The 12,278-nt window shown below is 43.2% G+C and overlaps 1 protein-coding gene across 3 annotated transcripts in view; it reads left to right on the top strand.

Moving 5' to 3' along the window:
* The window catches only part of CYFIP1 (cytoplasmic FMR1 interacting protein 1), a 78,523-nt gene extending 67,079 nt beyond the window's left edge, over positions 1 to 11,444 (top strand). For all 3 annotated transcript variants that reach the window (XM_075523368.1, XM_075523375.1, XM_075523382.1), the window contains exons 26-31: positions 4,138 to 4,268; positions 6,525 to 6,597; positions 7,793 to 7,887; positions 9,050 to 9,288; positions 10,198 to 10,345; positions 10,818 to 11,444. In XM_075523368.1, the coding sequence (XP_075379483.1) occupies positions 4,138 to 4,268; positions 6,525 to 6,597; positions 7,793 to 7,887; positions 9,050 to 9,288; positions 10,198 to 10,345; positions 10,818 to 10,982 (851 nt within the window). In that variant the 3' untranslated portion in view covers positions 10,983 to 11,444. The remainder of the gene's footprint in view (positions 1 to 4,137; positions 4,269 to 6,524; positions 6,598 to 7,792; positions 7,888 to 9,049; positions 9,289 to 10,197; positions 10,346 to 10,817) is intronic.
* The last annotated feature ends 834 nt before the right edge of the window (positions 11,445 to 12,278 follow it).

A 12,278-nucleotide genomic window follows, 5' to 3' on the forward strand; every position in this document is an offset into this window, starting at 1 on the left:
ATCTAGTTTGTTGTGAGTCAGCAATTCAGTTCTAGAATTAATAGCCAATTTTTGTCCTAATCTTTTAAGTACCAGAATTGTTGCAAGCTCTGGAACTTGTCTGATTTGAGTCTGCAGGTGTGAACTGAGATTGTTTTATGGAAAATGAAAGGTGACTGAAGTGAAGAAATCCAGCCAGCTTTGTGTTGCATGTGTGGATTTTGTCTGACTTCCTAAATTAATTAGTGTACAGACTGCACAGCTGAAACTTGGCATCTGCTGTTTGAGTGCTGGTGAGATAGGATTTTGGAAGCAGAGATGGAACCTAATCCTTTACTAATCTTCTATACTTTAGTGGATCTATTTTATATCAACAGCCTTTGCTTTTGTTAAGATCAGTGTAAATCAGAAACTAGGATTGTAAGATCAATTATTATGACACCTAACATCATTCCATCTGCAGGAATAGAGGGGTTTAGTTACAGTTGCTTTCTTGGAGAGAAGGAGCAAAAAGCCTTGATTCATTTGCCTTGCAAAATGCTATGTATATATAACTAATTCAGTAACTTGAGAATTGCACCCACAAATAAAATCAGGGGAAAGAGGAAGGTTGCATCCAGTTAAGTGAAATTAACTTTCCTAAGGCACGTGTTCTTCTTCCAGGGCTTCAGTACGCGTGCGTAGTCTTTCATAAAAATACAGTTCTGTGTACTGTACAGTATAAGGAGGTGTAATCGGGAATGCCATTGCTCAAACATTAATGAAAACATGATGATGTATTTTCGCTACAGAACTCCATTGGGGAGCAGATCGTGCTTTCAGTGTCATTTGTGTTCCATCAAAAATAGCCTATGTAGCTCTGTAAACTTTCGTCTGTTTTGCCAGTAAATCAAGCCCTTCATCTAAGGGGAAGCAGTGCACTGTTGATAGCAGCATTTGGTACAACTGCATGCTAAATACTGGGTATCAGATTTTCAAAATATGACACAATTTCTTCATGAATGCATGTGTGGGTGTGTGTATATATCTGTATATGGAGACTAGGGCTTTGGGTGAAGAAATAAGGATCTTTGTTAAGGACTTTGAGAGGAACTCTGTAACTTGGAGTGACTGTAAGAGACAGTATATAATTTTTATTATATGAACCTCAAGCCTCTTTGACTTCGGCTATCCTGCTGCTTTTGGGTGTCTTACTGTCTTGCTTTGGTTTCAGTCGCATCTTCAGTATGAGCTCCTTGTTGCTGGTCACAGTCCTCTGTGCGGCTCCTGGTTTCTCTCTGTGCCATCCTGCTCCATTATATTTGCTGTAGGTGACATGGGTTACTCTCAGGATTTCACTTCAGAGCTGCCCATATAACATTGATAAAATTTTCTCAACATTGTTCTGGGCATCAATCTCTTTTCTGAAACTCCCCACAAAATCCACAGACTGGGCGGCGGCTTGAGTCTGACCTCCCCTCCCAGCTTTTCCATCCCCTTCATGACCAATGGTTGTCTCCATGTTGTGGTAGCAACATGGAGACAACCTTGCTGTTCTGCTCAGCTTCTATTTCTCACCAAATTGCTCCCCATTTGCCATACAAGATAATGAGAAAAACATCCCCGTGTCTCTCCTTGTTGCCAATATCCTACTTGCTCGGGTAGTGCTTTCTCGCCATGGTAACTATGTGGAGAAGTCTACAGTTAGTCACTGTGTTTCGGGGAGTCTTCCAGCCCTTCTGTTGGTTCACCATCAATCTCTGTGTACATGCCATGGATACTAAGACCAAAACTGTTGGTAGATCTAGTTTGATTGCCTGTGTGGCATCCAGTCTTGGTATGAGGAAAGTATTTGACTTGACTTCTAGCAGTTGATCCTTAGAAGACCTTTCTCTCTAGGCGTGGAAGCCATTTCATCAACAGAGAAAAACACAAAGGAAGTACTAGGGTGTGTAACTAAAACACACTGTAGACTTGTGGTAAAGCTTGCTTCAATGCCCTCACTCTGCATTTTTTTCCTAGCATCAAAATTTTTTTGTGAAAAATTTTCTGCCATATCAATCTGCCTTTTCAACCTCACCTTTAAAATAGGAATCCCAGCATGCAGCACTGCAGCATCTCCTTGCCATGGTGGGCAGGTGTGTTTAAACAACAAACACAACTGGTCACTGCTGCTCAAACATCTGGGAATTGCGATTGACCTTTATACCGCAGTGTTGAATGTACACCAAGTCTTTTGCAGAGCTTTTTCATTACATGGTCCCCATGTTATGGGAAGGGGGAAGTGGGTGATGCACTGGCATGACTTCTTTGTTTTGTAGCTAGATTTAAATGTGTTTTCCTTTGAATAAATCAAGCTCAGTAAGCACTCATTACATCTGACCTATCTCCATTAGTTTTTCAGTTCTGCTTTTCTATTGAGTCACTAAACTACTCAAGTTAGGTCTGAAATTTGTCGCCACTGAGCATGTGTGGGAACACTCATTTACTGCAAATTTTCTATTGACAAACAGTTCTTTGAGATGTAACAGAGCCAGCCCTGCATCCCCTCACCATGCACTTTATTGATGTTTCGTGTTACTAATTTTAATGACGTGAGGCTTTCTGTAGAAGTGCGTGGGTTAGCTGTACAGTCCTTCCTTCACTGTACGTTTTCAAGTTCCTCTGATGAATTTGAGGGATTTCCTTGGCATAGATACGCTCCAGGCAGTATATTAGGTTTGCCTGCCATTGCCTTGCTGCGTACATACCAAAGTCTAATCTCCTTCATGGGAAGTGTTCGTCAGCTGCACCCAAGGAACACAAGGGACGGTGGGGGGCATCTGTGCTCTCTATCCTTGTCTCCTCTCAATTGCTTTAGATGTGATTGGGTGGAGATTTAACTGTGTGACTTAATTCAGTGTAATGGAAATGAACTGCCGTATGTAGCACGCAATTTGAAAGCTTTGCACAATGTATTTTCTTCTGTCATCAGTTGAGGGTTTTGGTGGCTTTTTAAAAGGGCCAGGCTTGTGCAGACAGATGGAAAAATGCTGATAAACATTAACTTGCAAAAAGCTGGAGAGCTGTCTGACTTACTGCAGTTCTTTGCTCTTCCTCGCCCATCCTGCACATCGCTTTAACCTCTGCGGTGCTGACCAGGTCAGGTCCCTGCAGAGGCTGCCAAGCCTGGGGTCTCCTGGGCTTGTCTCTAGCCAAGGGACTGTGCAGCCTTTCTAGGGCTGGGGGGAAGGAGCTGGAAATCCACCAGCGCATTAAACGTCCCTGTTGTTTGGGAGAGGTTTGGTGGAAAAGACATATGTTTATGTAAATTACATATTTTGTCGAATCATAATTTAGATGTTTTTTAACAGCTTTTGGCAAAAGTTTGACAGAAGCAATGTTCTGACTGTGCTTGTCAGCAGGATCTGATGTACCCTTGCCAGCAGAGCTTGACTTGTGGTTTCTGTGTTTAACTGTTTCGTGAGGTTGCAGGTCACCTCTGGCTGTCTGTGGCACTGCCAGAGTCGTAGCCTGACACCACCCCTCTTCCCTGTATCTTTAGCGCTCTGCTCCTTGCTGGCTCTGTCATCCTTGAAAATAACAGCTGTGAATTGAACGTGTTGGGTGGTGCGGCAGGTTGGGGACAGGCTGGAACAGGACTAATAGCAGATGAGAGCCCTACCCTCTCTTCCTGCCCCTAGCAATTATTTTCTTACCTCTTACACTGGCTCCCTTTTCTAGGAGTGAGAAGCTAGGTGCTCCATTTTGCATGATTTATTTAGTTATTGTGCAGTTAAAAAGGTCAGCACACCACTGGCTTAACAATTCATAACCTCTGATTTTTTAATGTATTTAAATACTGCTCCTTTCAGTTTCCTCTAGGCTGCATGTCTGGAGATAAAATTCTCATGTGCTGATACATGAAGAGAGAATTATAAACTTCCACCCTTGGTTAGTTGCGCTCTGATACAGTATATTTATGCACATTCAGTGCAAGCTTTGAATAGGCAAATTGGTTAGAAAATTGGAGTGCTTTTCTTTCTGAAAGAAAAATTAGTCCTGATCCATATGACTCTTATCCACATGACCAGAATCTTTTGTCTGCTTTCCCAAGGTAACAGGTGTGCCTGTGTGATCAGCACTAGATTTCATTCTGGCTCCTGAGATTTAATTTTTTTGCTTCTCTTTTAATTTCAGGTATCTTGGAGTTTTTTCACCATCAGCTGAAGGACATCGTTGAATATGCAGAATTGAAGACTGTCTGCTTCCAGAATTTGCGGGAAGTGGGAAATGCCGTCTTGTTTTGCCTCCTCATTGAACAGAGTCTGGTAGGTGCCTGCTGTGCTAGTTGAAAACCCATCTGTCTCTCAAAATGTACTTTCAAGTTTTGTTACTAACGTCATAAATAACAAGGCTGAAATCTGCACTTTGCTATTGCTGATGAGCAGATGGGTAGAAACAGTTCCTTCCTCTGATCTCTTACAGTCTTGCAGGGGCTTTCATGTCTGCGAGGTAGCAGGGATGCCTGACCTTGCTGGGTGAGAGACATTGCCTCGTGTACGGTACCTGAGGATCAAATATTATGACCTTCATCATAAATTATGATCAAACATAGTACTCCTGCAGTCAGTCACAGGGTGGCTACTCCCTTTATGTCAGCGAGTTGTGTGTCTGGTACTGTTATTTTCCTTCCCTGTTTATAATTCCTGTTGTCATCTGAAACACTGCAAAGTTAACATGGACTTCTTGGACACCCTTCTTGCTGCTAGGACAGCTGACAGTGGTGCCCGTTCTGCCAGACATTCACCTGTCCTTGTTTGAATGAAGCTGTGAAACATGTCCAGTCTTTCAGCTGCTTCCTATATGCCTAGTCTCTGCCTTTCAGCATGTGAAGCTGCCCGCTGCTGAGGGCACAGTGCTACAACTGCTCTTTATCCTTACCTCTCCTTTCCTTTTCCCACTCTTCTTTCACATTATACAATCTGCTGTTCAAACAAAATGGCCAGATGTGTAATTTCTTTGTCTTCATGCTTTTTGGGTGCTTACAGAGGGAAAGGTGGGCATTGCTTATGGGCCAGAAAAGCAACAGGCTTCGTTACCTCCATTGTGCCTTGGAGGCTTGAGTGGGAGTCTCTCCCCTGCCCGTGCCTACGGGGTGCTCTGCCCACGCGGTGCAAGCACGCACTGCCGCTGAGGCTGGGCTGCCCATCACACAGAGATCTTTGCTGACTGTGAACCAGCTACATCATTTCCTCAGCAAGCTGGCTGGGGGCCTGCCGTTGCACAAAAATAAACCCTCGCGTAAGACTCCTTCTCTAGGGTGTATTAAAGCTGTTGATGTTAGATAAGGTAGCAAAGACATGCTGTTCCTCAGAGTTCATGGTGTTAGAGGAACCCTCCCATGTGGTAGAGAGTAATTGGAGGGCCAGGTGACAAGCAGCAAACCCATATTCAGTAATGGGATAGCTGAAGCAAAATGAGAAACTGGATTACTTTGGATTCAGGCTAACAGGGTACGTGGTGAAAGGCCATGCAGATGAGGGTCCTCACTGCTTGAGGGTGTACCAAAGTGACACCATCGCTGGAGGTACCTTCTTTGGGACACTGCCTTGGTGACACTTTCTAGTAATACACCCCTGCTTGCTGCCCCTCCTCTTGTTTCTGCCCTCAGTGGTGCCCTGATGTCCTGTCATGTATTTCAGTATTTTTCCATTGTGGTCATCTGTCATAACTAAACCCCGGTGCAAAATGTAGGTCTGTAGTGCATTTTTGCTGGTGGGTGGGTCTTGTTAATCTTGACTGCCTTGCACATGCATTTTCATGGTGTTGACATCAAGGAATTAGACCTGGGAAAGGCAGGTTAGGCCTGGTACCCTGGCCTTGCCAAGGGTATGGCTGATGAACATATCTTCTAATACTAGCGCTGAGGGACTACAAATGAGCAGGGCCTCTGCTCCAAAAATGAGGAGAGGGGCTTAGCAAAGTCATGCGTCTGCTTCTGGTCATCTCTGCATTTTCTCTGCACATACGTACAGCAGCCAAGAACCAGGAGACATCTGTCTGCCTTTCCCCCGTCCCTAAAGATGTAAAATACTTCCTGAGAGGTGGTTCACCACTGCTGTTGTGTGTCTCGGCCCTCCTGGAGGGGAGATGTGCCTGCCATGATAGATAACAGGTTGTGGGAATAGCATTGGTAAAAATAACCAAGCAGTGAGTCACCTTCTTCACCACTCTGTTTGTCTGTGCAGGAGCCGTCTGCCGCTTTCACACTGAAATTACTCATTCTGCATTAGTCTTTTTAATAAATACCCTGTCCTTTACAAACTGCCAGCTGAGGGTGGGAGGAGAGCTGCTGGAGTTTATGTGGGAATCCAAAGTAACCTGGTGACATCAAATCGTCTTTGGGAGCGATCCTGTGAGGAGAGCGAGGGCTCAGAGCAGCTCCGTGCGGTGGCAGCAGAGGCTGGCTGCCCTCTGCTGTTTCTGCGACGGCGTCGACGTGCTTTTGGAAGCCCGTTTTGGGGATCTGGTGTGGTTTGAGGATTCTTTGGTCCTAAATGCCTTTCGTTTCCTTTTCGTTCCAGTCCCTAGAGGAAGTGTGTGACCTGTTGCACGCGGCGCCGTTCCAAAATATCCTGCCCAGAGTTCACGTCAAAGGTATTGGCTAAGTGAAAACACCTTCCTTGGGTAATGCTTTCCACTTGTCTTGCGTGCTGCTGTGGTTTTGGTGAGCGTCCCCAGCCATCCTTTGCAACACCGCTGTTAATTACAGGACAGAGGTACCAGTCCTGTTTGCCTGGCTGAAAAATACGTGCTTCTTAGCGAGGCTCAGTGCAAATTACAAGAGGAAGAGGAGGAATGTCATGACAGGGAAAAGTAGGATGGATACCCAGGGCAGTATTACCCCTCTATGTGGATATGGTGAGAGGCTTTTCCGAAGGTGCTGTTTAGCTTATATGATTGTCAATTAAATGGGGTAGGCTTGATCATACAGGGTATAGAAAGTCTGTCAGCAGAGTAAGTAAATACAAGTGGTCCCTGGTCCCAGTAGACTTTTCACGTGCCTTTGCACTAAACTGGGCATGCAGTGGTGAATGTTTGCAGGATTGCTTCCTCTGGTACCTGCTTTCCTCATCCTTCATCATCAGAAAGTGAGCTTTTTTTCCCCCCCTCACGCTTCGCTTCTTTCTGTGTTGCTCCTCTGTCTCCTTTCCTTTCCGTTTCTCTCTGCCAGAGCAGCTGATTTGTTCTGCTTGGAGAAATCCCATCAGCTAAAAATCTTGGAGAATATTTCCAGACTCACCGTAGCTAATTGCATCTCTGCATAAAACTAACCAGACTATTGTAAACAGTATTTTCCCATTTGCTGGAGAACATTTCCTACTTGCCAGTGATGAGTGGGGTGCCGACTGCTTTTTTAAGCCTTGTTACACACAGAATTCCACCCTCATTGTACCCCACCTTCTGGAGTCAAGCATTTTATGTATGATAAGGACAATTTAGTTGGCTTAGTACAAGTGGGAGTCAAATATGTTAGCAGCAGCAGCATAATAGAGCCTTATATTCAGTCTTCAATTTAGTTAATTAAATGTATCCTACTACAAATCCTTGGTTTCTTTTTGTTTGCACATACAATGCAATATTTTAAAATACATATTTTTTTCTAAAAGCACATTGAAGATTAACCAACTACTTAGACCTATAAAAACAACTTACCCAGTTTTCTACTGCACTGAATAAAGATTGTGTAAAAATAAGAATTTTCTTGCTTAATTTCAATTTATAAAATTAAGTCGGCTGCCAATTAAGTGAATCAGTGCTCTCTTTTTTTTTTCCCCCCCCTTTCTTTCAGAGGGTGAAAGACTCGATGCTAAAATGAAGAGACTAGAGTCAAAATATGCTCCACTACATTTGGTTCCTCTCATTGAAAGATTAGGAACACCCCAGGTAATCTCTCTTGTTTGCGTTGGAGGCAATTCAAGAAATTTCTGAGCACTAGAAAGCCTGTCCTTTCACACGTGCTGATAGCTGTGTCGGAACTTCAACCTGCACATCCAGCTTGTTCACACAACAGGATTTTTTTTTTTCAGATCCGTGGAGCTGGTAAAGCTGTTAAAGCTCAGAAGTTTAAAACATTTGAGACTGGGGTGGAATTGATATGTTTTGGGGAAAATGCTAGTTTGTATGTATGGTGCTATGTGATACCCTCTCAGTATAAGGGCCAGCCTGGGAGGTCCTAGTGCAAATTCCACCAAAAGCAATCAGTTTTCTTGTGCATGTGTATATATATATTTTAAAATAATTTATTCTTCTCTCAGCCAGATGATTAGAAACTCTTGAAAAATGAGCTGTGTTGAGCTTTCTAGGAAACACAATGACCAGAGAGAACATTCTTGAACTGCCTTTGCAGCTTCAGCACTCTTTTCCTTTCTCTCAGTGTGAGGGGTACATTAGTTCCCTGCTAACCGTAGCAGTTTACAAGTGATTGAGATGTGAATAGTAGAAACGAAGAGCAGAGTGCTCTGAAGCAGACTTCAGACTGCTTTTATCATCGTACATGCTGCAGCTCGGTAGGGGCTGTTGCACCGTAGGAGAGAGCTCTCAATGTGATGGCACAAGCTGGGATGAGCCCTAACCGGCATTGCCATTTATGGGTTTTGTCTGAGCCTGTTTGTGCTGTCTTTGGAGCTTTCCCGTCTCTGACAGCAGCAGCTGAGAGAGATATGCAGAAGAGCGCAGGCAGGAGCTACTGCCCGTACTAGCAGCAGAGCACTGAACTCTTTGGTTTTGCTTTCTGCCTCCACTCAGGCAAAGAATTCTTTCAACTTCCCTGGGACTAGTCCGGGATTAGCATTACTGCAGTTAGCGTTACTTACTTTAAAGCCTGTCTGCTTGAAAAGGCTTTTAAAATTTTCTCTGAATGTTTTTTCCACTGAACTGCACCCCAGGTTAGTGGCCTCCGACCTCACTTAAAGTCAGGAGAAATATCTCCTAGAATAAACCAAGTGAAACTGAAAAACGTGTTACTGTATTTTTTTTTTTTTTTAAATAAAGTCTTGTGTCAAGTGGCTTTTACCAGGATTTTGCACTTTCTTTCTCTCCACCTTAGCAAATAGCAATCGCAAGGGAAGGGGACTTGCTGACCAAAGAACGCCTCTGCTGCGGCCTGTCCATGTTTGAGGTTATCCTGACAAGGATCCGCTCCTTCCTGGATGATCCCATCTGGCGCGGGCCCCTGCCCAGCAACGGGGTGATGCACGTGGACGAGTGCGTGGAATTCCATCGCCTCTGGAGCGCGATGCAGTTCGTCTACTGCATCCCCGTGGGAACGCACGAATTCACTGTGGAGTACGTACTGCCAGCTGCCAGCGGTCCACCTGCGGGCAACACTGCTTTGCTTGTCCTCCCTGTAACTGGCAGGGGGGCCTAGAATGCAGGCGTTTGTTTGCCTGTCTGCAAGAGCTTGGTCGAAAACAAGGGAAAGTGCTGTGATCACTGGGAGGGGCTCATAATCCATGAACACAGATATTATTGTATCTTTAACAAAAACAACCCTCTATTTTAACTATTGCCACTGTATAATGAATGATCCCATGACAAACAGGCCCTAGCGTGCATCTTTCAATAGTAGTCAGACCCCTACGGATGCTGAACTTAAATAAAATGGCTGAACATTGGTGCACGTATAAAACAAGTATTTTCTTCTCTGAATTAAGAGCAAGAATGAGCACCCGGAAGTTAACATGAGTTAACCAGGAACTGTAGTTCTTGGTTTTGTTAATTTTGGTAACATCCTTATTTTGAAAAACTGTTGAGCTGTAACGTTCTTTTCACTGAGCAATTATGGAGGCAACAGCATAGGACGTTTGTTTCCTTTCTTGCCTGCAGCCCAAAGGAGCAGAGTGGTGTTGAATTCCCTATTTGTTTCCTTTGAAATCGGTGTTTCCTTTGAAAATGAAATGTAATGCTGCTGGAGTCTAATGGGGAGTAAATGTTTTTGGAGTAGCTCCACGTTGTGTAAAACTGGGGGGGCGCTTCTGTTTTTTTCTTTAAGCGTCCATTTGCATCACTTGTGGTATCTGGAAAGAGAACGCAATTTACTAGAGATTTTGCATTATTTTCTAGATTAATGTCAAACATATTCTAGAATGATACATATGTAGTTTAGTATAATGGCTGATTAGTGAGCATTTCCTGGGGATAGGCTTCTGAAGATTGAGGTGAAACGTGCTTTATGTGGTGTGTTTCCTGTTTTAGGCAGTGCTTTGGAGACGGCTTGCACTGGGCTGGCTGTATGATCATTGTGCTTTTGGGCCAGCAGCGTCGCTTTGATGTGCTGGATTTCTGCTACCACCTGTTGAAAGTCCAAAAGCACGATGGCAAAGACGAGGTTATAAAGAATGTGGTGAGTTGAAAACATCTGTTCTGTATGCGCTGTAGTAGTAAAGACAACAATAAATCAGAGCTGTTTGTTCTCAGATGCAGTGTAGATGTAGCCATCGCTGTTTCGAATGAAATGCTGAAAATGGGGGCACCAGGGTTTTTAGGAACAAAAGATTAAGGCATTAGTACCAGAGTTTGAAGACTGGTCAGTGAGAATTCTGATTTCCTGACTATGTGGGACTTTCTTAATGCCTTCCATCTCATAGACATACATTCAGATTATGACAAGGGTGCTGTAAATTGCCCTTTTTTGTACAAAAAGCAGCACTGTCAAAAACCAATGTGCACCTTGGATTTTCACTGGATTATCAGTGGAAGGGAAACATCCATAACATTGCTAGGAGAGTTGAGGTAACAGCATTTGCTGCTTTTGTGTCTAAGGCTTTTTATCTCCAAAGCTAATTCCTGTGTGTCTGGTTTTTTGATGTTTGCAGCCTTTGAAGAAAATGGTTGAGAGAATTCGCAAGTTCCAGATTCTGAATGATGAAATAATTGCTATTTTGGACAAGTATTTGAAGTCCGGTGATGGAGAGAGCACACCCGTGGAACACGTGCGCTGCTTCCAGCCACCTATTCATCAGTCCCTTGCCAGCAACTAGACTTCCCACCTAACGATACTTTTTGCACCTATTTAGGCTAAAAGTATGAGGAAGGAGGAAAAAAAAAAAAGAAACCACAAAACACACCACCAGTTTTAAGGAATACTCTCATCTGCATTTTTCAGTATGCCTGTGCCATTTGAGTGGTGCGCTGTCCTCTTCAGTCTCCAAGCACAGTAACTGTATACAATCTATACTTATTTTTCTAGACTAAAATTTTATACACTTTGATTAAAAACCTGCAACTGTAAAAGATTTTTGAAATCTCTTTGCATTCCTGTACTGAGGTGGCCATTTTAGACTGGACTGGCATAATTTCCCCCCGAAGCTATCAGAATAATAGCTGTGGAGGATAAGAAACTGGGTTCTGTAGAAAAAATTTTTTAGAAATCGATTACTAATTGTTTGTACTAGAGCATTAATTGCTTAATTAGCCTTTATTAAAAAAAAAACAACCAACAAACTCTGCTGGTGCTTTGTGAATAATTTTTCTAGTCAGTTGATGATTTCTCCTCTTTGCAAAACTATTCTCTGAGATCAGTAATTATGGAAATGAAGGCTAATTAAGGTGATCGTTGCAAAGTTATTTAACATGGAGGCAACTGATAGTATTCTGATCTTTTTAAAAGGCAGTCATTTGATTGAGTAGAACAGGGACTGTTTACTTTTTCCTAATGAGAGCTTCTAACACAATTTATATTTTGGTTAGAGATACATACCTGTGGACCAAAATACATGTTTACAAGTGATAAGGAATTCTTGTTTACAAGAATCTTGAATACAGTGATCAAGTGTAATCTCTCCCAGTACCTACGCTCTAATGATGTTAATCATGATTTACTTATGGAAAGTGTTTAATTACACTTACTGTATCACGCAAACACTGCATCAGTAAAATTGTTTGTAAAACATGAATTTTCAAGCAACCTGTTCAGCCAATAGTAGTAACTCCTGCTTGCTTACTGCAGGCTCCTAATGGAGCTGTTTAGTGGTGTTGGATAGTCAGCCAGCTGTTAGGATCAACCCAAAAGTATTTTCCCAAAACAAACACGAGTCAAGATGGTTGGAACAGACACAGATGGGTAATTACACGCTTCACCCAGAATATGGATTTCTGGAGATGTTACTGGGTTGATGTTTCTAACCCATAGTGTGAAACCAAGAACGCATCCCTTTGAGAACCCGTTTTTCTCCCTCCTCTCTTACTAGTTCAAGGTTAGGTTACAGCCCATCTTTTCTCCTGCTCAGCTCTTTTCAGATGTTTCACAGCAATGGAATCAAGTCCAGTAACAGGTA

This window comes from Mycteria americana, chromosome 1 (genome assembly GCF_035582795.1).
Source record: "Mycteria americana isolate JAX WOST 10 ecotype Jacksonville Zoo and Gardens chromosome 1, USCA_MyAme_1.0, whole genome shotgun sequence".
NCBI classification, from domain to species: Eukaryota; Metazoa; Chordata; class Aves; order Ciconiiformes; family Ciconiidae; genus Mycteria; species Mycteria americana.